The sequence below is a fragment of the Chaetodon trifascialis genome, chromosome 21 (assembly GCF_039877785.1).
Source record: "Chaetodon trifascialis isolate fChaTrf1 chromosome 21, fChaTrf1.hap1, whole genome shotgun sequence".
NCBI classification, from domain to species: Eukaryota; Metazoa; Chordata; class Actinopteri; order Chaetodontiformes; family Chaetodontidae; genus Chaetodon; species Chaetodon trifascialis.
In genome coordinates, this window is record NC_092076.1 from 6,993,871 (window position 1) to 7,019,230 (window position 25,360).

The window sequence follows — 25,360 nt, forward strand, 5'->3', positions numbered from 1 at the left end:
CTTACAGTTTGTGTTGCAGCTACAGGAGAGCAGAAATGAAAAATTCAACTGTAAACATTAGACGCCGTTTCTCTCTCTAAGCACACCACTTTGCACCAATTTGCCGACAGTCACACAGGCAGAAAATCATTGTGGAAGAAGCCGAGATGCCAAGTCCGACATCAGCAGCGGCCTCAGTAAATCTGATTGCAGAGCAGCCACAAGGCGACCTGGTCTGTTTCAAACTGACTGGAAGAACTCATTCCCCCTGCCGCCGCTGCACTTACAACCATGCAACAAGTTCACGCTTGTGCCCTGTGCGTTTTAAAAAGGTATTCTGGGAAATGTAGATAAAGTAAGAGAAGCAGAATCGCACAGGCCTGGTGGAGGGAAAGTGGATACAGCAAAAGAATATTTATCACTCCAGGACGTTTTTTTCAAAGGGAAGCAGCTGTAATCCATCACCATCATGAAAAAGAAGCAGTGATTGCTTAAGTATTACAGGGCTGTTGTCACCCAGCCTTTATGCCGCCGGCTCTTATTGGCTGAGATTGAAAGAGATTTTTTTAAAAAAACGACAGAGAGAGAATGATTCCCCTCAACCGTGGAGCCTAAGAGCAGGACATAATGCTCCATCACAAAGAGAGGATCTTGAGAGTGTAAAGGACCTTATCGATCCTTTCCACGAGCAGCAGCATCCAGCCCTCCATCACCCTGCCTCAGCTGAGCCGGAGCAGGCATCGACTCTCAGCCTACACAACAAATGGCCGTGAGAGACGGAGGGGAGAGGCTGATGTACTACAGAGCCACTTTCTGATTCACCGTCTCACGGCTAGCCGCCACGCATCATCCTCCTCCAGCGAAATCAGTCCTCCATCACTCATCCCGCCATTAATCTTTTTCTCTCTAACGTTAGCAAATGTCGACACACACAAAAAAGGATCCCTCTACTTCCTTGATATGATATCGTTTCTGTTGAAACAGGAAGTCAGAGCAGAGCCATCATTCAGACCGTTACACGAGACATGATTTGATAAAACTTAATAGCTTTATTAGAATTTATGTTCACACCCTCCAGATGAATCACCAGTAAAGATTTTTAAGCTGTCTATATGAGAGCGTCTTATTTCTATCTTGTCAGGATCATTGTGTATTCAGCCCTTTACTTCCTGGAGTTTTACTAAAAATATCTACTGATGATGACTCAGCTTCTGCAGTCATTTTTATTCCGGGTAAGGTTGTTTTTCATTAGTCGTCCATCACATGAAGCACCGGATGATCCAGAGATTGAGGACGGTAATAGGTGTTTAACAATGAAGACCACAACTCCCATGATCCCCTGCTACTTCACCACATCATCAAACTACGCCTTTAGTTTTCATTGTAAGATCTACAGGTGTAGCGCCTCAGAAACACTGAACTTACCTGGAAATATGGCACTTTTGAGCTTGACATTGCTTTGAAGCTTATTATTATTAAATTCTTGAGTTACGCTAAAGGCTATTTTTCATTTTTGTCCCTTTTAACGAACTTTGTGCATATACGATCAACACTTTCCAGGTTATATAATCTGTCCATGTTCACTGGACTGAATCCATCACTCAGTGCGATATGAAGCGTGTTTGACTGTGCACAGAAACAATTGAACGCCTCCATGCGTGTGTCCGCAGGTCGCTCGGGCCAGGCCGTGGCGGTGCGGGCCAAGGTGTTCGGCTTCAACGTCATCTTCTACGACCCCTACCTGCAGGACGGCCTGGAGCGCTCGCTGGGCGTCCAGCGCGTCTACACCCTGCAGGACCTGCTGTACCAGAGCGACTGCGTCTCCCTGCACTGCAACCTGAACGAACACAACCACCACCTCATCAACGACTTCACCATCAAACAGGTAGGCAGCTCAAACGCACCCACGTGTGGACGAGACGGAGCCGAGCGGCGGCGACCTGACCCGAGTTTAACGCGGCGCTATCTAGCAGGTAGACACGCAGAGCCGCTGGTGTATTATTGCTCTGTCAGCCTGCAGGCTCTCCTAAAGAGCATTATAGTCGACGTAAAGACAGAGCAGAGGAAAAGAAAGAGGAGAGGAAATGGCAGCAGCCTCCCTGCCTCGCACATTCCCCGCTCTTTATCTTAAGCTGGACACAAATTCATTCCTTTGCTCTGTCAAATGCAATTAGCGGCAGCCCACGGCTACAGCAAATATATCGACTCGGCTGCGCAGCGGGGGGCTGAGAGCACCGCGAAGGGGGAAGCGCTGTTCTCCGAGTCAATAAGTGCACTCCGAGGCGCCGCCTGGGGCGACACCTGCAGGGCGGCCGGGGAACTGCAGCGCGTCCCCTCCCGGCCGCCGCTACCTGCCTCTCGCGTGTCCTTCTCCCAGCTGCGGCGCGCGGGGGGAAAGCGGGTGTAGCCTAACCGAGTTAACTGTGCGTCTTTTCCGAAGCTTAAGATTCTCAGCTGCCTCTTAAGTGCTGCAATGAAAGAACACTTTCCTCTCTTTCCTCACCAAAAGTCTTGGCAGTCGCTCGCAGCTTCTAAAGTGGAAATGTGCGTGTGTGTGTTTGTGTGTTTCCGTGTGTGTCAAACCCACCAAGGCCTAATAAAAGACTGCCTGCCAGCGTAAAGGCTTTTCATGCCCTTGGATTTCAGCTTTTGTCAAGATTAAGGGATTACTTTCTTTCTGAGCATATTCATTTGATTTTTTTTTCTTCCTCCCTCTTACACTTTTTGTTGTGCCTTTTTTTTTCCCTCCTCACAAGCAGCAAGGGGTGGTGGCGCTGCCTCGTCTTTCAGCTCATCCCTCATCCTTCATATCATCTCTTGGTTTTGGATAAAGGCTGTTCTCTCTCCCACATCTGACAGTATTTTTCCCAGGTGCTGTCTCTCTCCTAGATCTTCCAGGTGTCAGGCACAACAAAGGTGTCACCGATTGCCTTTTTTTTTTCCTCTCTCTCTTCTCAATTTCTCTCCTGAGTAATGTGTTTTAAGACCCTCAAACGCACACATCCAATCCAGGTGGATGTTCCGTTTTAGATCAGGCAGATTAATTTGACTGCCAGGCTTGACGCGTCTGCTCATTTGTCTGTGAATAGCTGTGCTCTGTCTCTGTTGCTCTGTGCTGATTTGTTTGTATTCGCTTGTCTGGCGCTCCACAGATGCGTCAGGGTGCGTTCCTGGTCAACACCGCTCGGGGAGGCCTGGTGGATGAGAAGGCCCTGGCCCAGGCGCTGAAGGAGGGAAGGATACGCGGGGCCGCCCTGGACGTTCACGAGACGGAGCCCTTCACGTAAGCCTCGCTTAGAGGGACAGATCGGGTGCACGGGAAGGGAAAGAAAGCGAGGAATTACACAAAGAGGCAGCTGAGGAGAGAGGCAGGCAGGCGGAAACTGTGGCAGAGTTAAGGACACCTCATCTTCCTCTAAAAGGCTCCTTCAGGGCCCTGCAGGTAGATGGAGCGCTCGCTTTATTCCCGTCAGAGGAAACTAAAAACCGTTAAAGGTGCAGGTGGATGGTCGAGTGCGCCCTCGCTCCCATCAGGACCAAATGGGGCTGTGTTTGTGGGACGTGGTTAAGTTGAAAAGCAGCCCCGCACGCTTTGAAAACCAATTTGCATTGAAGATTTATCTAAATTTGAAGCAAAGAATTCAGATTGGAAATGCCACTGTGAACACTTATGTAATATTCAGAATCTCCCCGCCGCTGCGTTACAGCTCTGAGCCACAATCTCCATTTCTATTTGCACACCAGAGGCCGAACAGCTTGACACGCCTCCCACTTTTCCACCTTCCTAAGAACCGTGTTCCCCATCTCAGGGGGTGACTGGTGTTGATGTGTCGTTCACGCATCAGGGGCAGTTAGGGAGGTTTGGAGGCCGCTTGTTTCTGGACGGCTGCTCGGCTGACTGGCTGCTTGAGAAGGCTGAAACTCGGCCCGATGGAGCTGGAACTCATGCTCCGCTGACCCAATATGTCAACAGGGGAGTGTTTCATAACTCTGGCCCTCCATCCCACGCAACACGACACTGTTTCAGGGCACCGCTGAGGCGTTACACACCGCGCGCACGCACACACACACACACACACACACACACACACACACAACCAGGCGAGGTGTTACAAGGATAGGGGAGAGGGAGCTGCTTTTCAGCGCCGCATGAGAGGATGGAGATGAGGGAGAGTGAGAGAAGTTTTGGAGAAGGAGGAAAGCGATTGTGTGAATAACAGGATCTGGCGTTTTCTCCCGCTGGCCATGTTTCCAGACAGCAGTCATGAAAATGAGACACAAACATTAGATGTTTTAGAAACAAATTGAATGGAAATTAGTTACAATATCAAACGAGCTGGTGCGCATGAACGGGCTTTGTGATTGCCCCGATGATAAATAACATCTGCCATGTTTGATAATCTCACGCGTAGCAAAAAGCAAAGAAGCGCTCACGGCTATGTTTTAACGCACCGACTTGCACTCATGCAAAAAATGGAGAAAGCGACGGCACTCGGTGGAAGCGTAATATCTCTGCGTCAGAACAATCAGTGTTAAAATGTTAATAACTGTTATATTTCTGTCGTTTATTTGGCAGAATTACTCATTATAAGACGCACATCCCCGATTCAGTTAAAACATAAATAAAAACAGAATGAAATCATTTGCAAACAAACTGTGTTTACCGACAACAGTTTTACAAAGTGTTCTGAGTCCATGTCATAACATCCTTCATCCAATCATGTGTTCACAAAGTGGTGAGCCTCGCTCCATCCTTGCTTGTGAACGACTGAGCCTTTCCAGGATGCCCCTTTAATACCCAATCATGATGCTATCACCTGGTACCAATCAACCAGTTTACCTGCGGAATGATCCAAACAGGTGTTTTTGGAGCGTTCCACATCTTTCCCAGCCTTTAGTTGCTCCTGAACCAACTTGTTGTAAAAATACTATAGTAATTGTATAATAATAATGTGTGTCACATAACATCCAGTAGAGAGCGACTTTACAAACCTTCCTGTCGTCACTGGAGGAAACGTACATCTGAGCGCAGCTTTGATTTGATTTGCCTAAACTCTTCTTCTGTCATTTGTCTCTGTGTTGTAGTTTTGCTCAGGGCCCCCTGAAAGACGCCCCGAACCTGATCTGCACGCCGCACACAGCCTGGTACAGCGAGCAGGCCTCCCTGGAGATGAGGGAGGCGGCCGCCACCGAGATCCGAAGAGCCATCACGGGTACGAACGAACCTGAAATCACTGTGACGTCTGACGAACGCGACGTGGAATCCTTTTCCAGCACTTCAGTCACCCTCAGGCTGCTGCGTGACCTGTTGCACATCTCTCTTTCCCAGATGTCACATTTCCACTTCAGTAGGCCCTGGGCAGCCTTTATTAAATTTGGACCTCCTAATAGATGTCATCATTAGCTCCACGACGCCGCACCGAGCAGAGCGCAGCCCGGGGAGGGGGGGAGGGCGGCCCACCAGAAAACATCCAGATTGTTAAATGATCTTAATTTGCATTTGCGCATCCGAGCGTCTGAACTCATTAACGCTTCGGCGTTGCCGGGTCGCTCGCCCCCTCTAAAACGCCGTGGCCTTTCAGAGTGTGTGAGTTACGCTGGTGTGCTGTTAATTGTGTGTGTTTGCTGTGACAGGCCGCATCCCAGACAGCCTAAGAAACTGCGTCAACAAGGAGTTCTTCGTCACCACGGCACCCTGGGCGGTCATGGATCAACCGGGCGTCCACCCTGAGCTCAACGGCGCTGCCTACAGGTAAGGACTGAATGTGCAGACGGCCGGCAAACATCCACCTTTCCATCTCAAGTATTCTTAAAAGCTGCCCTGCATTGTTTTTATTAGGATGTCAGTAAAACCTAAATTTAATCAGTGTATTCACAGTGTTTCTTCAGAAAATGTCTTTCTTGCTCTGTTAATGAAGAAATGCCCAAAATGTTGATTCATTTTTTCGCCTATATTCACTGTTTTAAATGAACTCACCACCCCTCCATAGATGCTAGTCCCCCCTCCCCTGACTTACTGTCCTGTGTAGCAGTAGAAAGGTAACTGTGCCCACCATGTCCCCCCCGTGGGCTCTTCCTGATCTCAGCATGTCCGCCTCCGTGTGCTTCTTTCACGCAGCCAAACCGTTCCGGCCGTAACAACCGGTGTCCCCCAAGACAAAATTATTGCCTAGATCAGGAGCAGGTAAATACGACCATCCGGGCCAACAGCCTCTCTGTCTGGAGGTCCCGGATAAGACCCTCTCACCTGAGCTCACCTGATGTGTGTCCCCCTCTATAACCCCCCCTCCTAGCACTCACCTGTTTGACTGAACACAGAGTAGAGATGGATGTGTCCCAGTAAGCATGACTGGAAGCCATTCAGATGCAGTTTCATGGGTGGAGTCGTGCTTTGTGGTTTCCCTCTTACGGGTTTCTTGGGAAGGAGTCTCTGAACTGTATCGTCCCTTTTCTTCTTTCTGGTTACTGTACGGGGTCCCAGAGGGGTCACGATGGTATTGTTTGCGTTCCCTCTGATCCACAGGAGCAGCTGATGGTCAAATCCAGTTAGAACACTGATAGTTTCCTCTGCAGAGGTCACAACCGGCGTCTGTTACATAATAAACATGACACAGCTCAGCCTTCCTCTGTGGATCAGAGGGAACGCCGCAGCAGTCTACCAAAGTGATCCTTCAGGGGCGCCACCATATTGTGACCTTTCCTCCCATCAAATCCGAGGATTTGCTGCTTTTTTCTTTTTTATTGAACACCTTTGAATTCTGAACTGTTGGTCTGACAAAACAATTTTAATTCGTCACTTGGGCTCTCGAACAATCTAAACATGTGTTCTGACTAAACAATTAACCATAAAAGCCGAGTAATCAGCAGTTTTCCACATGGTTAGACGACACGCTTATGTGGTTGTGTGATATTTTGATGGATATTTAAAAATACAAGAACACCTTTCTGCAAAGCTGAGTGTGTTTTCTGGTTATTTTCCTGATCAGGTACAAAATGCATTGTCACAATTATCACGGCAACAATAATTTTCATTGTTCTGGATTTCATTGTTTATAAAATGTGAGAAAAAACGGCCGTCACAGGTGATGCATTCAGGTATCTCGTTTTGTCCGACCGGCAGTTTAACACCCAAAGATGTTCAGTTTACTCTCACAGAAGTCTTTGAAAACCAGAAAATGTTCAGATTTAAGAAGCTGGCATCCCATTTCTGCTTACAATCCAAACACCCTCAAATGTAAACCAGTGGAAAGTGACACCTTAAGAGCAGGAACTTGAAATGAGGTTTAAGACTTTCCTGAAAAAGCTCTGATGGCAGAAAAGAGCCAGTAGCATCTTTTTCGGTGTTGGGAATGTGGGCTAGTCGACCTAGTCGATCAGGAGTCGCTCCGTCTCTGCACACTCACCTCCGACCTTCCCCCTTCCTTCCACAGATACCCGCCTGGCGTAGTTGGAGTGGCTCCGGGCGGCATCCCGGGGGCGTTAGAGGGCATGGTGCCAGGTGGGGTGCCCATCGCCCACACCCTGCCCTCTGGTACACACCCCTCCCAGGCCCCGTCGCCCAACCAGCCCTCCAAACACGGCGAGACCAGAGAGCACCTCACCGAGCAATAGCAGCAGAGGGGATGCAAAACGGCAACATCTCACCCGACCCGTCGACTCTCAGAACCAACCGATCGCAAAGCAACCGACCAACTGGGACCAAAAGACAGTGAAGCAACACAAGCGGCTGCCTGGGAAATCAGTCAGCGACTGGGAACAAGAGCAGTGTTCCGGGGGAATTTGTACTTTTAACGTTTTAGTTTTTACTCTCTGTCTCTTTGGGCTCAGTACCGACTTTACTCTTTGATGATGTTTTTTTTTTTGTTTTGTTTTTTCGGGACATGCCTATGATTGTGGACACAGAGTCCAGTGTTTTTAGCGCTCCGGGATTACCCGATGAGACTCTGTCCCGCCCCCCTCCTACACCTCAGAGCTCATGGGAAACGTAGGCCCACATCTCAACACACCTATGGGCGAACAAGAGAAAAACTTTGGCATCTTGTGCTACTGGACCTTACCCCCCCCCCAAGCTCCCTCCTGATCCCTCCCTGCCTCTCCTTCACCCAGCTCCAACCCTCCTTATGTAACTAATGTGTGTTGTTTAGGCCCCTCATTACGCCTCAGAAGAGAATTATTAATTTTTTTTTCTTTCAATCTTTAGTGTGAATGACTAAAAATGGATTATTGACTTATATATATTTATCATTCGTCAAATAAAAGGAAAAGATTGCTCATCAGTTATAGTAATCTAGAGTGGGTTTTAACCCTTTCCTGGCAATAATACATACAGTATACCGGCTGTCTCAGCTGCAGTTCCATGAATTCACCACTTGAGGGCACTTCTACACAGTGTGAGGGATTTCTTCTGCACCCCTGACCATTAAGGCCATGAGTTGCTCCAATATATTTGGATTATTTTTGTAAGCTGTCTGTAGAAAACACTAAACATTCACTTTATACATCTGACTGTAGCTGAAGTTTGAGCTTCTCTGGATTTCAGGGGAGCTGCTGGCTGAGTTTTGACCTTTTCCTTTTGGCTGTTGGTGTCAGTGTGAGCTGGGAAGAAGGATTTCTTTCACACTCAGAGAGCAAAAAATGAAGTTAGTGTGACTGCTTCTGATTCTCCTGCTCACAAACGGACATCTCCGATGACGGACGACCGATCTCATCTCTGCGGCAGTGGCGCGCACACCGCGACCCGCCGCCGCCGCCGCCCTCGCTTCTTTGAGCACATTTCACACTGAAGACAGGAAAGGGTTAAAGCAAACTTCATTTCTTAATGACTCAGGAAAACACTTTTTTGCAGATATTGTTTATTCCCAGAATTTCGTCTTTGAGAAAAAAAAAGATGAGACTAATCTGGTTAGTCTGGATATTTTCTCTCCTCCCTCTTCCTCTCCATTGTGGTATTTTTATATACAAGGCGCATCCCACATTTTTGGTGTTAAAGAGTTTTGAAGAGTCCTGTTAGATTTGTATTGCCTAGTTAAATGTTCCTATAACCATAGTCCTATGTGATCCACCCTCTCTCTTCTCTCCTTCTTATATTTTCTTTGTTCTATTGAAGGCCAGGTTCTTTGGGGCATCCTGTACTCTGTAAGAGCAATAGCAGAAACTCCTACTTAGTGTCCCAACAATAGCAGAAGAGGCAGCCAGCAGTATGTTTTTGTTTTTAGTGTGAGTATTTGTATTTGTTTCTTGTACAAGGTGAACATTTAGCATTCAGTGCAGTTCAAATAAAAGATGCGATTCTGAGAACCAGCTGTCTGTACCGACACTTTTTGTCCTGTATGTTGTGTTTCGAGTAGTGTGTTCGTCCCTTTGCTGTCATGAGGTGACCTGTGTCATCCGTGTAGCTTGTCTTTTATCACGGGGGGAGGGCGTCAAAGTGTGGTCAGGTCCTGCTAACAGAAGCAGCAAATGTGTCAATTCCTTAAAAACAAGCCACACTGAAGCTAAAAATTCACCACTAACAAGCTGCTGGCTCTCAGGGGTGAAAGGTAATCTGACCAGTGTGTTATTTATTTAACTCAGAGCAGTTTGTTGTCCATAGAGTTGTTCAATCCTCCATGAATTAAGCATTTTCTCCCAGCGCTGAGTCAAAGAAAAAATGTACATCTCACGCTTCTGCTGTTCATTAGACGTTCCCTTTCTACTATCTTAATTACAGTGGAAGAGAGCAACTCTGTGTTGCTTTGAATCACAGGATGCTCCCAAAAAGGGCGATGGCAAGAATACAAACGTGTGATTTTGGCCTAATTCTCTCCAAAAAACACACCGTGACTGGCTCTTTTCAAACAGGCTTCCTCTTCGCGTGTCAGAGGCATCCATCCTACAGCGATCTGGACTATATTTAGACGGTGCGAGCAGTATTGACTGTGTCCTTGCGTGCAAGCTCAACCACCGAATGGGCAAATCAAATTTTAGTACGCTGCCATCCACCATCAACACAGTCCAACTCAAACATCATGAGAGAGAGAGAAGACAAACAAACGGCGACAAAGACGATGCAAGTGAGTCAAATTTAATATTAATGCGCTCTATAGGAAGAGGCAGAGTGTTTGGTTTTCTTTTCCCCACCAGCGTCACCACCACCCGCTCTAAACATGACAACGAGCTACTAAATCACACGTAAAAATGTCAGTAAACTTGTACGCCCCCCCCACCCCACTCCCCTCACAGAATGTAGGTATCATCTGTGCAAAATAAAATACTTCAAGACTCAACGGATCAAAGGGAACACAGATAAAACGGGGGCAGGACAAAGGCGTCACCTCCGTGCGTTAACTCTCCTAAACAAATAAATAAATCCAACATCAGAAGGGGGTCTGCAGAGGTATCGGCAATCAGGAAACCCGGTGCTCTTTAAACCTTTACATACACGGATTAAGCATCCTCTCGGTTTTAAGCAAAATTTCTGTCAGGCAGTTCTGTAAATGAAATTTCTTATCTAGAGCGGCTTCTGGATTTCCTTAAATAGAGTATATTTTCCTACGTGTCCTAGTATTTCTCTCAGGTCGTGATTGTTATGCTGAAAACAAACAAAGGAGAAATCTGGGTGGAGGACGTGGACTCGATGTGCTTTCATAGGAGCAGTAATCAGGATTCTGGATGTTGGTGCTGGTTTGTTTTCTATCACAGAGCTCACAAACACATGCATTATTACAAGATTTACATTTTGGAGAAAGAAAAGAAAAAAAAAAGATAGCAACTTTCCCCGAGCCCACAGTGTCCAGTCTTTTTAGAGCTCTTCCTCTTTTCCCCTCTCGCTCACTCGTCCTCATCCTCGTCCTCCTCGCCATCCGACAGGGAGGCGCAGGGGCGGATCTGGCGGTATCTGTCCAACCACTTCTCCACCATCTGGGTGACCAGGGGATGGTTGCGGCGGCGGGAGCTCTTCTGCATGGCTGCCAGCATGCCTCCTTCTGTCACGCAGCAGTCCAGCCATTCCCTCAGCAGCTTCTCCTGCTGCTCCTCGTTGCCCATCTGAGTCGCAGACACAAACACGCAGCCGGATTAAAGACGGGAAACTGCTGGCGGCCACAGTTATGTATCACGAACGTAAACATCCACTTCACAACCACAGGCTGGAAGCAATCTGTGGTCACCTGGCACCGTAATCTGCGCATAAAGCTCAACGTTTTTGTTTTTTTTAAACCAGCGTTCACCCAGAAAATCCCTAATTTAATAAAGGAGATGCTGGTTTAAAATGTTATGTCTGCTGTTTATGTTGTGCTTTCTCCTGCTCGACACTGACTATAGTAATTTACAGTCACACAGGTGACTTGCATGAACGAACACAGCTCCGAAAATATTCAGGTAAGATGTAAAATCTGATAAAACAGGAGGGGAAAATGCAAATTAATTGAGTTCCTGTTAGTATGTGAGTTTAAATTTTGTCTTTTTTTATTTAATCTGGCAAAAATCTAAAGTCTCTACAACTTTTATTTTGAAACAAAATTTGGTCCCTACCTCTTGTGCAGACAGGAAGTGAATGTGCAGCAGCTTCCTCTCGCTGTCCACCAGCGGCAAGAAAGTGACCGTGACGTCGTCGTCAGTATTGAGGTTGGCGCCCGCACCGCGATTGTCGTAGCCGTCGTTCTCCATGGCCACCAGGGCGGAGAAGTGACCCCGCGTGTAGCCCAGAGCGATGGGGCTCTTCCAGCAGAAGCTCTGCTCCCATAACAGAGGCAGGTACACACCTAAACCACACACAGAGCAAGTCAGACCAGCCAGGAGCTACGGCACGCCGCCTGGGAGGAGCAGGCCCTGCAGCTGTGCGCTCAAATTACAGTGTGCGCCAACGTCAGCCGGCGCCGAGCATCTCCAATCTGACCCGACATCAGAAGCGGCCGCGTTTCAGCCGACTGAAAACAGCCGGCCCATCGTGAGCGGAGGGCGGCGCTGTGGTGCTCCTTCAGCAGGGCGCACAGCCTCCGCCCTCCAGCCTCTGCCAGGCCCACTTCCTGCTCCACACACACACAACCAATCAGAGAACAGTTAGCATGCGATGGAGACTGAAGCTGCTGAGTATTCATCAAAATTACAGACAGACTGAGTTAAAGATACTCTGTGTTACACAGCAGCTGTGCTCCCTCCAGGTCTGATCTACAACTACAGCTTCTTTCTACCAGGTTAGAAAACTCAAGGGCCTAAATGTCAAGCACTGCTGCAGGTGAACACAGTCAGAATCCAAAAGCAAACTCCATGATGAAGCTTTTGGTCAGTTCATCCTGAGTTCAGGGCTGGACCGAATTCATAACATTTCAATGTTATTGTTATATATATATATATATATTGTTATAACACTTTGCACGTCTATTCATTCTGTTTAAACGTGCCTTTTCTGCACAGCAGCACTAACATTAACATTAGATTCCAGTGGCGGCTGCACAGGATTGTTTCCGACTCTTGTGATCTGATTTCCAGTCCCTCCAGAGTGGAGGTATATGCAATCATTTCCCAAATTCACGATGTGTTTCTATCCAAAATACTACGCTTCAATCTAAATTTGATTTCTGCAGGTTTTGGAATATCTGTCTGAGGTTTTTTTTTTTTGCATACACTCCGATACACTAGAGGTCACTGATATTTCATTTGTGTGCCTGGTCGCACTGAAAAATGCCGTGTCTGCATTTTTCACAGAGCCTGTTTCTTCATCAGAAAGGAGCTCCAGTGAAAACAACAAACAAAACCAAACCAGGTGCAACAAACGGCGGCTCACCTTGAAATCGAGTGTATCCTAACGTTTCCCCACGGAAACTTTTGTAGTATTTCACTCCGTAGACTATGATCGGTCTGCGAAGAATGTGTGCGAGAACAAAAATGTGGGTCTGCTCCAGGCTGGCCCCGGGCTGAGAGGAGGAAAGAAGAACAGCAGAATGACACTCAGTGGTTGTAATAGTATAAACCACCCCCCCCCCATACACTGAATATTAATAGATGATAGATTAATAGACATGACGAGGGCTGAGACTGCGTAGTGCTGTGATCACATTGCAAATCATATTCCCGTCCTGCACACTGTGAACCTGCAACGCTGCACCTCTGTGCACCCCCCCCATCCCCCCATCCGCCAGCTGTAGAGCCTGAATAAGCAGCCTGCATAACTGCTTTTAAACATACTACAGCTGCAGTGACATTTCATGTTAAAAGGAGGCTTCAAAGTCATCCGCACATATGGGGCGGGATATAAAAAGGCTGATCTTATCCTTTGGATCTCATCTCTCCATCACTGTCAAATCCTCCGACGAGGTTTTCACATGGAAGCGTTCGCCGTGTTTGTTTACGCTGCCGGTGGAGTGGCTCTCTGAGCTTAACGCCTGTAATCCCAAGGTCACATGTTGGGAAGGAGCACTGCTTCAGCAGGTGTGCCAGCCAAGCAGATGAGCTGCCTGTCAATCTACTACTGCATCTTAGGGGGATCTATATTAATTGCGTATGTCCTCCACGTCATTCACACACACAATCCACCTTCCACAGTGCGACTCGTTCAACTTCCATGCTGTTCACCTCACTGGGTTCAAGGTTAATGAGCAGCGCTGCAGAAGCAGAGCTGATACACGCACACAGTGTTAAACTGTTCTCATCATTTTCAGCTCCAAAGCAAACTGAACTTGCAGTTAATGACATTTTATGGCACTAAGATCAAATACAGACTTGCTTTTAACTACACGTTTGCATGCACCTGACGGCCGCCTCCTCTGCGTCCTCAGAAATAGACACTGTGTGCGTTAAATGCAGGACGCACACGTCTACGACGGCGCCGCCGTCAGTTTTTCTGCCGTCATCTCAGAAATAAACCAGAAACCTCCTCGAGTGTCGCCATGTTTATTATTTACATCATGCAAATTCGGAGGTTCTATGCAGTCTGAGCTCTCTGGTGTGCCCTCTAGTGGTATCCTCCAGTAACACATGCAGCATTTGAAAGTAAAACTTTAGAAGTACAGTATGTGAACGGCCCCAGATGTGAACTTACAGCAAGTTAAATGTACCCTGTGTACAAAGCTCAGGACCGCCAGTGGGTCGATGTGAGTCCTTGCTTTGTTTGTATCTCATGCTCTACCAGCACACAATGAGGGCACACAATGAGGGCACACATGTACAGTCCGTATGCAAGAATTCAGTGGACGTGACGCACATTCCTGCCGACTGCAGAGGACAGTAATGAGAATGTGTTTCGTGAGCCATCCAAGCTATTCCACCGATTTACTGACGGATGTACACAGAAGAAAACCAGCTTTGTAAAGGTTTCTAAAGGCAGAAATGCTTTCAACATGTGTGTCCGACCTTAAGAATCCACACAATTTAGAGAACGTAAAAATGTAAACATAACTGTAGTTACTTCTAAGAAAAATCCACAGGGTGCCTTTAAACAGGAGGAGGAAGATTTTCTCGTTTGCTTTTTCCCCCGACAGCAACAACAGGGAGAACAAAACAGTCTGTCCCCAAAACCACAAAAGAAGACGGTGCAAAGTTTGTTCTTTCTGAGCGACAGATGACGAGTGTGAAGGAGAACTTCCTGCATTTCTGTGCCACGCAGCTTAATGATACTCTAAGACGATTCACAGCCACTAAATTATTAACCTGGTGCGATTTCTATTGTTCACAGACATTATTTCACAACATTTTTGGTCAAAAACCTGCCACTCTGCCTGTGAGAACGCCTCAATTTATATATATCTTGTATTTTTCAAGCATAACTGTCCGTTCCTCACTTCTGTCCCCTCATAACACATTTACAAGAAGCCGCTTTCGATTGATAGTGAACTAGAGGCAGGAAGTGAGTAAGCCAGAAGGAACCTCATAATTACCTGACTGGCCAGAGACAGGATGAACGCCCAGTCCTCCTGCCACTGCTCCTCTCTCAGGGAGAAATGCAAACCGAAACTCTGCGAGTACCATGACTCCCACTCCTTCCAGCGTGTGTAAAACCTACAAAAAAAAGTTACTGTCTTTTTATTTTGGATCTATTTTATCACCCTGTTTATATATAATTGACGTATATGCACGTGATGGGCAAGTGAAGTGTAATCCAACATATGACAATGGTGGTTTTTCCTCATAAGAATATTGGCAACAGTATTTGTATAATCTGTACATAGTGTAATACACATGGTTCTTCTTCATCCTGTATCATCCTCATCTTGACCCATCTGTGCCGCTGTTTTTGCTGTTTTGCTTTTCAAAACTTGCTGGCTGTTACCGGCTTAATTTCCCCGGCATGGGATATAATTAAGTCTTATTTTATCCACAGTTTATTTTGCTCAACAACCAGACTTGTCGGAAAGCAAGCCGTGCATGGAGAGCAAACATTTAACATTCATGAAAAAGTATTTCACATAAAAATCTCATGCAAAGAACAACAAAACACTCAAATCAAAACACTTCAAATTAGACATAATGAGCAAAATCGTCCGCACGCCCATTACAATACAATTAAAAAGAGACCAATTCCTCCACGTCTCACCTTTACTAAGTAATCGAACCTCCTGTATTTGACTGTGTGAGGGATGTATGTAAATATCCTGAGGAAATGCTTCCTCTCTGAGCCTCCAAGTCAAATTATAAAAACCACTATCCTCCTGGCAGGGCACGGCTGCGTTGGCAGTCCACCAGCTGCTGACAACCTGTCAAACCTCTTGTTAATCTATCATATGACATTCATATCTACAAAATTAATTACAGCTCCAGCAGGTGTGACACTGAAAGGCAGGAAAGCTGGAAATGCAACATCGTGTTAAATATTGTTTGGGGCCAGCAGCAACTTTGACATCACCAGTATTTCCTTCAGAAACGTAAGTAGATCTGCTCCCACTTTGTTTTTATGCTGATGACACACAGGTCTTTTTGAGGAAGTTTTTCAATCAGATTACTCAGAGCCAGGTGTGTCCAAGTGTGTCAAATGGCTTTAAGGTTCAAAAACACTGTGCACAGATGGCATTTTGCATGATACATTACAGCACTACACTTCCTGGTGTTTAGAGACCACATAGGGTCTTGTGCAGGGTTTGGTGTCTCACCAATGGGAGCAGTCGTGCAGGCTGTCGTGGAGGGTCTTGCGGAGAACGGAGTCCTTGTCGTAGATGCCCCAAGTGGCCTGTAGAACAGAGTCCAACAGACAGTCTCCGGCTGTGCGGTTCCACAAGGCGTACAGACGGCTGTCCAGGCGTGTGCCCAGCTCCAGAGACCAGTTGATGACGGGAGATTCCTCTTCCAGCTCTACAACACAGACAGACAGATGGACAAGGTGTGAGGTGTGTCTGAGGGCACCAACAGCAGCACAGGGTCAATCAAGCCTTGCTAAAGCCTTTCCATTTTTGCTCAACTTTGCAGGAGTTGTATATTTAATCCTAAACAAATGCAGCTGGATTCATGAGAGAATTATAAAGGGCATTAAAAAAAATAAACTAACTGAAAAGCTTTTCGTCCTCAATCCGTTCACAAAAACTGACGTGAAGATGAAGATGTTGAGTGTTTCAGGTATGAAACTGCTGCAGCTGATCGTTAAGGAATCAAACTGCGTGTCACCAAACCTGCTTTTCAGCATTTTACTGTCCTCTAGCAATATTATTAAACACACCTCCACTGCTTCCTCAGCTACTTTGTACGCAAAACCAAAAAACAAGAGCACCTCTCCCCAGTAACCCAGTTTATGGAGGCTTAAATAGGTCACAAGACTCGTTTGATGCAACAAACAAACCCACATGTATGTTCATTGGTGCCTACACATGCAGCGCAGTGCAGTCCAGGGAGTGTGTAGCTGGTTAAATGTGAGGCAGGGAAAGCAGTGAGCTCAATTAACCTAATTAGAGAAGGTTTGAAGATGAAGCAGGAGGTTGTGAGCGGCTCGAACACGGATGATCTCAAAAGCAAATGCTAGTTTTTTAGACCCAAGGCACATCCAGATGATGAATTGCACGAGCAGATACAGACATGAATACATCTTGAGTACCTTTCTGCACATCTCGATCCAACACCTCATCAAACAGCTTCTCTTGGACGGCAGGCGGCAAGTCCTCTATGTCTGCAGAGACACACGGGAAACATATTATGTTTTCATGCTCATTATAAGCTAATGGTACGCAGCACCAAGGGCAACAGACACGCCACAGTAATGACACACAGAGGGGATGTTCTTTGCAATTCCATTCACTGGCTGACATTTTGTCAATGGCACACTGTAAACACAAGCTCTGTACAGCATGTTGTATTTGTGTGTGTATTGAACTGTGCACACACAAAGCCAGAACACTGGTGGCTATTCTCTGGCTCAATAGTGAATGGCACTGGCTTTGTCTGAAAGAGAAAGCGACAGAAACAGAGGGAGAGCGTCCTGCAGCTGGCCTCGAGCCAATTTCAGTCTGCAAAGAAATACTTGGCATAAGAGGGAAAAAAAATTTCAAATCTATCAGTGGAGCCTGCATAATCTTTCATCCCAGTGGCAAAGGCGGCTCTGAATCAGAATACAACTGGTAGCTCTGAAAAGCAAAGTGCATGTCATTTCAGCGATGCCACTACGCCACAGGGACGGGACGCCGAGCTGCTGTTTCCCTGAGCAATGCTGCACAACAAGGCGAGCCGTCATTCCTCCAATTCTCAAGTGAGGGGAAAAAACATCCCAGATCACACACTGAAATGCTGCACATTTGTACTGTTTAGGGGGGAAATTCTACAGATGTGCATGAAATTTAAGCATGAATACAAGCCCCCCCAAAAAATCCAAAAATAAAGATTTTTTCCTTTCTACCCCTGCAGAGCAAATGTAGCCTGCAGTGTCAATGTCAATCATGCGAGGGCTTCAAAAAGACAAACGTTAAAGACAGCTAAATCTATTCAGAGATAAACCGAGGTGTTACAGTACACATACGCAAGGAAGTCCGAAAAGGGAAGTGAGGCTGGGTACCTGCAGGCAGGGTGAATGTGACCAGGTCAGTGAGGAAGTAACAGGCGAAGTCTCCTTTGCGTTGATGTAGCGAGGCTGCAATCTCCCTGCGGATCTGCTCCGTCAGCTCGGGACACACCAGGGAGGGGATGCACTTAGCTGCCTGCTGGCTCACCTGAAAAGACACCCAGGCAGATTCGCACAGACCACAGGTCAGATTTCACTTGTGTTCATTCATTGAGACGCACACTGCATATGCACACATTCTGTGTATTGCCATAGTTTGTATTGGTGGTTGAGAGTCCCTTCCCTCTTCATATATACACTCACTTGCCAATTTATTAGGAACACCTAAAAAACACAAACAGTCGTATCACAGACTAATGTTAACCATGAAGGTTGTTCAGTTTTAGAGAGCTGCTGATGAGTGTATGGTTGTAGTTTGTTGTGCTGTTGAGTCTAACATTCAACCTCCCTCGCTGATAACAGGTTGCAAGTATTTGTCGTATTGAGGGTTGAATCCTGCCGCACACAGGCCAGCTTTCTCTCCCGGCCTCAGAGACGTGTTTCACAGCGCGGCCCTCTGTGCCTTTCCTAATCGTTGCTTGCCCTCCTTGCAAACCACATCAGCTCTGTGGCATCACGCCCATTAGGAACCAGTGACAGGACTGCAGCCAGGCTAATCCTCCACCTAATCCTCAAAGTGCACTTCTGCTGTAATTATAGGCATTATGGGCATCTGCTATATATCGTCTACTCTGGCGCAGAACAATTAGAGACAGACGTGGTTGACCGGGAGAAGTACAGAATGGCATCAAAATTACAGGAAAGCTTCTGACATTTTCTTGTGTAATAAAAGCAATTTTACTGTCAGACTTTGTATAATGCGTGAAAAGGGGGTCACAAGATTGGTAGCACCTAAAATTCACTTACATATCTTGTTAGAGGAAATTTACAGTCTGATTAAACTGCTAATTTTGCTACTTGGTGTATTCATGTGCAGAAATATATGCGTAGAAAGGGACAACCTGTTAAATAAACTCAGTTTTGGGTCCACTTTCTCAAAGAAGCTTTACTTCCAGTAGGGTGGCACAGATAGACTTAATCTATCGGGACGCCTACCTCTGTGAGCAGGATGGCCAGCATGTCCTGCCTCTGGAAGCGGATGGCCAGATGGACCAGGGTGAAGCCGACATCAAACGCAGACGAGCGGTTGAGGAGCTGCACCTCGTCAGCAGTGAGCTGCCGGGCGATGTCCCCGCCGGACGACTTGTAGGCCTCTACTGCCGCCAGGTCTCCCTCCACCACGCCTGCAGCCGGGGAGAGGAAGAAGGAGGAAGGAAGGTCAGAAAATGGAGCACAAATGTTGGCACCGAAACATGAAAGCGGATCAGTGCCTCAATATACAGTCGCTTTTCCAGGAATTCATTCACACGGGCTGTTTAAGTTAGATGGAGATGACACACATCCACATTGTTTACAATCTATGTTTAAGGAGGAAAGGACAGTTCCCCTTCAGCAGCTAATGCATGTCAGCTGCTGTCATCACAAGGCACATACACGCATTTGCCAGTTAATTAGGCACAACGTTTATATCAATGAGGGAAGATTTGATATTAGAAAAACGAAATACACTGAACAGCGCAACACCATACGACCAGAAATTTGATATATATAAGACAATTTCAACAAAAACTAAACATGAGAACCTTCATGCAGGCAGTATTTATTGCAGCTGTATTAGACGGTATTAGCTTAAGCTAGTGTAGTGCATGTGAACCTGCTCTGCCAAATACTTGTGTTCCCTGTTCAAACACAACTGCAAAGAAAATAAATTCATGTAGAAAGACATGGGAATCCTTTTAAAACAGGCCTATTCTCTGTAAACGGATTAGACTGGTTTTTGGAGCGGTTCCAACCCCACGTCCTTGCTTGTAATAGAGGCTAGATGGAACAGACAGCTTGGCATGTTGAATGGAGGAACTACAGAAACATCCATCAGACTGTGCTAACACATCGCACTCTTCAAAGTCGCAAGAAATTAGCATTACGTACGTAACAAAGGACAAGAGTTAAACGCAAAAAGAATTCACGGCGAGCAGAGCTCTTCAGCTCTTGACGTCAACCCACGATTCAGATGACTTCTAGATGTAGCCACCAGTTAACTCAGAGCGGGAACAGTTATCACGCTGTCAGGCTACGACACAGAGGAACAGACAGAGCAGTGTAGCTTATAATGCAGGGCTATCAGAGAACTGCGTCAGACAGAGGACAGTCTGTGCAGATTAGAGTCCTCCCCCTCCTTTGGACCTCGCAGTCTCAACATCTGTTACGAGTGAAATGAGCGGCAGGCAGCTAGGTAGCACGCTGAACACTGTGGCGCTGGCTAATTTTACTGGACTGCCTTATATGAGGATGTTCTTCCAAGGACAGTTACCTTGACAGAACCTGCACTGGAACATGCCAAGAACGCCTGGTCTCCTTTTACACATGCTGGGTGAACACAGATCCGTAAATAGATGCTGAGTGATCGTGCTGGACATCTCATTAAGGGGTAAATAATGCGATAACTTGTTCAGCAAGTGTATGAATACAGGTCATACAATAATTTGCTTGCTTTAGGTCAAAGTTGTCATGACACAGACTTCAGCCCGTGTCCAATTCCACTCTTCTTACAGTATGCAGAGCATTCCGACTATGAAACGGTCATCATTAAGTATTCCTGAGTGTCCTGTTTACGCAACTCACATTGCAAAAGAACATCCTGATGAAGGCCTTAGGCTGAAGTGCATTGGTGAATGCTGGTGAAGATTCTTTCAGTTAGTCAGCCAGTGAGTTTTTGTTTTCTCACATTTGGCCTGTTGTTACCCAAGCACCTCGCTGGCTGCTGAGGCTGTGGCGGCACACAGTGTGCAACGCAGTGCACGGTAGAAATGGCGGGGGCATACTGATAGCATAACGGTTAAGCGCATACCACAGAACCACAATGTCCACAGTTCAGTTCCAGCAGAGGACCTGTGTTGCATGTCGCACCACTCTCTCACTTTACCCATTTCCTGTCCACCTCCACACTGTCCTACTGACTGGAATTGCTCACTCAAAAAGCAATGTGTTTACACTGGATACTAGCAAAAATAAAGTATCAAATATTTGGACAAAAACTGACCTCTCTCTCTTTGTTTAGTTTTAAGACTCAGCCAGTATTTTCATCTTCAAGAGCACCTTGAACCTGGATTTACAGTATGTGCAGCTGTTTGAGGACTTGGCCTCTACACTCTGCACATAACGTGTACTTTACAGTCTTAATAAATGGTGTGAAATTGGGATACATTCTAAAACCCTGTATGTCAGGATCAGTCTAGACAGTATCAATCTGAAAATGGGGCGTAAAATGAAAATCAAGTGTGGCAATATGTTGCTTTATCTCAGGGGTGACCAAACTTTTTTCCCCTGGTGGGCCAAAGCTAAAACTTAATGGTGGAAACACCTATTGTTTTGTATTGTGAGGAGGCAAAATGGAACGAGGATCCCAAGTTCTCTTAATTGACTGACTTCCTGCTCACATTACAAAAAACAATTCCTTGGCGTGCAAATGTGGACCCCAGGCCCCACTTCGACCAGCCCTGTTTTACCTCATGTGCTGTGTAATAGTGAAAGGCAACCTCCACGCCTGACAAAGCGTTCCTGATCCCAGACGTTTGTCTCTGGCCCCTCCATTCTTACCACCTTCACACACTACCACTGCAAAACTTTACAGCCCAGAGAGAGCTAAAAATGTTTGTGACCACAATTTCTGCAAACTGACATTACCATTTTGGGTAGAATTTCGCAGTCACGAGTGGCTGACGTTTGTTTTCTCACCAATCAGATAAAAATTCAGCTGATCAACCAGTGCTTGAAGGCAAACACACAGAGCGCCTTCTCAAGTTTGTTTTTTCTTAAAGAGTCGCACTAATCACATAAACTGCACAAAACATCATGAGCCACACAAGCATAACATACAGACAAACATCATCCGTGAGACCCGCCAGTCAAAGCCTTTGAGTGAAACAAAAGAACAATATTACACAAACACAGTCTGCTTCCTTTTGCGGGAAAGTCGAATCAATGGGATCATCTCACTTTGGCCCAAATACAGAGCACTGAAAAAACACTAGAGCAGAAATGTGTTGAAACAGTAGAGCGAAGCGAGATCAAGTTGTGAGACCTGAGGAAGTGTTTGGCTTGGCCATAAAGTGCAGCTCGACTCGGGCACTTCCTCCACTGACAAACCCTTTGAAGAGCCCAACTGTAGCACGAGCAACAGAACTGAAAAAAGTCAGCTGACATGGTGGCAACAAAAAGGCACAACACTAAATAAAAGGGCTGGAAATGTCTAGATGTGGCAGATGCAGGACAAAGATGAATAACAAACTGCCTCACTGTGGCATAAGAGTAATGTTTTCTACACCACAACAACAAGCTGCAGAGGGCAATCAGTGCAAAGGTCAGGAGGACGCCGATCATGTGCTGCCTTCGTGCTTTTTTTTTGCTTTTTGCTTTTTGTTGACTGGTGTTCATGTCTTGTCAAGGCTATTTTTGCCGCTTAGAGGCCCCTGGTCAGGACATAAGCACCAGTGTTTACAGGGTGTGTTGACTGCGAGCCAGCAGAGTCTCTGGTCCACGGGCTCCGGTCTCTCTGCGCTGCCCAGACGGCCCATTCATCCCCACCGGCTGGGAAGCACTCACACCCTCTCAGTTTCTCAAAGACACTCTCAGTGGCACAGCAAGGGCAGCTAGGGGTTCAGTGATGAGCTGGATCAAATTCCTACGAGCCATTTAGCTGTAATGCTGCCATTTAGCATCATTAATGCTTTGTTTATGGCAAGTATCATCACCCTGCAGCAGATATTGTCCACCTGACAGCACTACCTCGTGAAATTAAACCCTTCTCCAAGAGCTTGCCAAGCTCATGTTTTGCAAAATTCCTGCTGTACTATAATATTTGGAGCCTAAACAATGAGACGTGCTGTCATCAATAAAAACACCAAGTGGATCACACTACTGTGCAGGCCTGGCCTTCGCAGGGTGAGGCACCATCTGCACTGCAATAAAGTAGAAGTAAGCAGAAGCTAAATGTTTTGCCACTGGGAGAAAAACAATGAAAGGGTTGACTCTGACTGGAGTGCTCTGCTTTGTCATCACTGGGCATGACATCATGGAAGGAAACAAAAAGCTGGTGTGACAATAGAAGTGTTGTTACAAGGAAAAACATGGAAGGAGTATGGATTCTTTGAACCAGTAAGACTATTCAGGGGCGCCACAGAGGGAAACGTGGGAGAAAAAGTATTCTCACACATAATCAGAGCCCAATTCATACTTTGACTATTTGTAATCACTGCTATGGAATGCAAAGGTCACACCACAAACAAAGAATGAAAAAAATAAGGCTGTAATTTTAACTATACAAAACAGAGGAAAGGAGCAAATCCTCACGTGTAAGAAGCTGGGATGAGATGTTTGGCGTTGTTCTTACAAACAGCTTTGAATCGATTATCGACTAATCACTTCATCGCTGTAATGACACATAACATACAAAAACTCACCAGCACATGCATTGAGGAACAGCCAGTCTGTTTTCCTCATCCGGTTTCTAATCTGCTTTAACTTCTTGAAGTCGACCTCTTGCTCCTCTTTGCTGCTCATGGCTCCAGCTGCGAGCTCTATTCTCTGGAAGTCCATTTTGACACTGTCTTCCCTCTTGGGCATAGGAGGGGACCTTCTTTGGCCCTGGCCTCCGCTGCAACTGCCCCTCCACCGGGCCCTGTCCTGCTCGTTGATCATGGGTGTCGGCTCCGCGGACTCGGCCAGTTCTATGGTTTCCTGGTTGCTGGGCTTGGGGTGGTCGCACACCACACACTTAGTAGTTTTGGGCCAGTTCTGGTAAGTGCAAGCTGCGCATGTCCAGTGCTGCTGATGGGTGTTGAGTCTGTTTCTGTCATTGTACTCCTCACAGGTATCCACAGGGGAGTGGACAGCAGGACGGCAGCCCGCATTGGAGCCTGAAGTGTGGGGGGACTCGGTGGGGCTGCTGGTCCGGGGACGCTGACACAGGCACTGCGTGCAGCGGATGGCTCGGGGCCAGTTCAGGTAGGTGCATATCTGGCAGGACCACTTATTGGCAATCTCAGCCATGCTGGCTGAACGGTCTCTTGGCCTAGCACTGGAGTCAGGGCAAATGAGGAGGCTGCTGCCACTCTCAGTTCTGGGAGGGTCCCACTCCAGACTGGGATCCAGATCAGGGCTGTTCTTGTATGGTTCCTCTGTGATGATGGGACCCCTCGACCTATGTGCACGGCACATAGTGCACTTGACTGCAGATGGCCAGTTTTCATAGGTGCAGTAGTCGCAGACCCACTTTATCTTCTGCTCCGTCATTGTGGATCACTTTGGATATTCACACTCTGGTGATAAATGTAGATTTGTGGCATAAACATACTGAATCATCTTGAAGGTCAATACATGTGATACACATAGTGCGTTTTTTAGATAAATCAATTTCAGAGATTTCATAGTATGTGTTCCAGCAGTCTGTCAACTTACTTACATCTAGTCAGGCATCTGCAATGACACTGTCAGCCTGAGCCTGTGATGTGATTGAAACGCTAAAATTGCCTCCCAGCTGCTCATTATCATAACAGTATGGAGTGTGGTGAACAGCTTGGGTTTAAGTCACATGACGGGTAGCTTTATTCCGTTACTGTATAATAATGCTCACTGTTTAGTGTTAGCCTGCTAGCTAGCAAGCTAGCCACCTAGCGTACATAGCTACGGTTAGTTTTAACAGTTAACGAACATTCGATAAAACGTACAACCATCGAGTATGTCATTACCCGAAATATACGAATAAAAATATGTTAAACTCTTACCGTTTCGCCGCTGTGCTCGTTTCTCAAGTGCTGCTGAAAACCACAACAAACCCTTCTTGTACAGTCCCCCCTCCTCCTGCTCTGTCAAACCTTTCCCAATCCGAGTTATTTCGACCCCTTCGGTCTCTCACATGTTTACCTTCATGGACACATTAACTTCTCGCAGGATAAACCGCGCCTTGGCAGAGCCTCTGTAGTCCTTGAATCATGGTATAAATCCGCGACACTCCATGGTTTACATTGCCTCCGTCTTGTTTAATGGCGGCGACAGTGAGACAAATGAGTAGCAGAGCCAAAATAAACGCTTGCTTGCCTTCGTCACCAATCATCTGGCTGAGCGCTCAATGCGATTGGATAAAGGGAAGTACTGTGTTGCCTTCAGGACCCAACGGAAATATTAACGTCGCTTTGACATAAAATATGTGAGGTTCAAGAAAACTGTGAGAGTTGAAATTAAGGTGTGGAAAGTGTCTTGTTACATAAATACTTTGTGTAGTTGCTGAGATTTTAGCCCATCGTGTTTAGTTTGCACTCTGAAACACCACATTCT

The 25,360-nt window shown here is 46.5% G+C and overlaps 2 protein-coding genes across 6 annotated transcripts in view; one reads left to right on the forward strand and one right to left on the reverse strand.

Moving 5' to 3' along the window:
- Positions 1-9,279, forward strand: part of LOC139350170 (C-terminal-binding protein 2) — a 92,492-nt gene extending 83,213 nt beyond the window's left edge. For 4 of the 5 annotated variants that reach the window (XM_070991331.1, XM_070991329.1, XM_070991332.1 and 1 more), the window contains 5 exons: positions 1,650-1,864; positions 3,132-3,262; positions 5,065-5,192; positions 5,614-5,731; positions 7,410-9,279. In XM_070991331.1, the coding sequence (XP_070847432.1) occupies positions 1,650-1,864; positions 3,132-3,262; positions 5,065-5,192; positions 5,614-5,731; positions 7,410-7,590 (773 nt within the window). In that variant the 3' untranslated portion in view covers positions 7,591-9,279. Of the gene's footprint in view, positions 1-1,649; positions 1,865-3,131; positions 3,263-5,064; positions 5,193-5,613; positions 5,732-6,097; positions 6,164-7,409 lie in introns of all 5 variants that reach the window. The other variant, XM_070991330.1, reaches the window with a different exon arrangement.
- zranb1a (zinc finger, RAN-binding domain containing 1a) lies at positions 8,822-25,104 on the reverse strand. The gene is made up of 10 exons (XM_070991335.1): positions 24,811-25,104; positions 23,488-24,345; positions 19,025-19,212; positions 17,924-18,077; positions 16,973-17,044; positions 16,041-16,239; positions 14,832-14,952; positions 12,743-12,872; positions 11,491-11,720; positions 8,822-11,004 (listed from the first exon to the last, which is right to left on the reverse strand). Exons 2-10 carry the CDS (start codon positions 24,317-24,319, stop codon positions 10,789-10,791), a joined length of 2,142 nt encoding a protein of 713 aa, XP_070847436.1. The 5' UTR covers positions 24,320-24,345; positions 24,811-25,104; the 3' UTR covers positions 8,822-10,788.
- Positions 25,105-25,360: the final 256 nt, after the last annotated feature.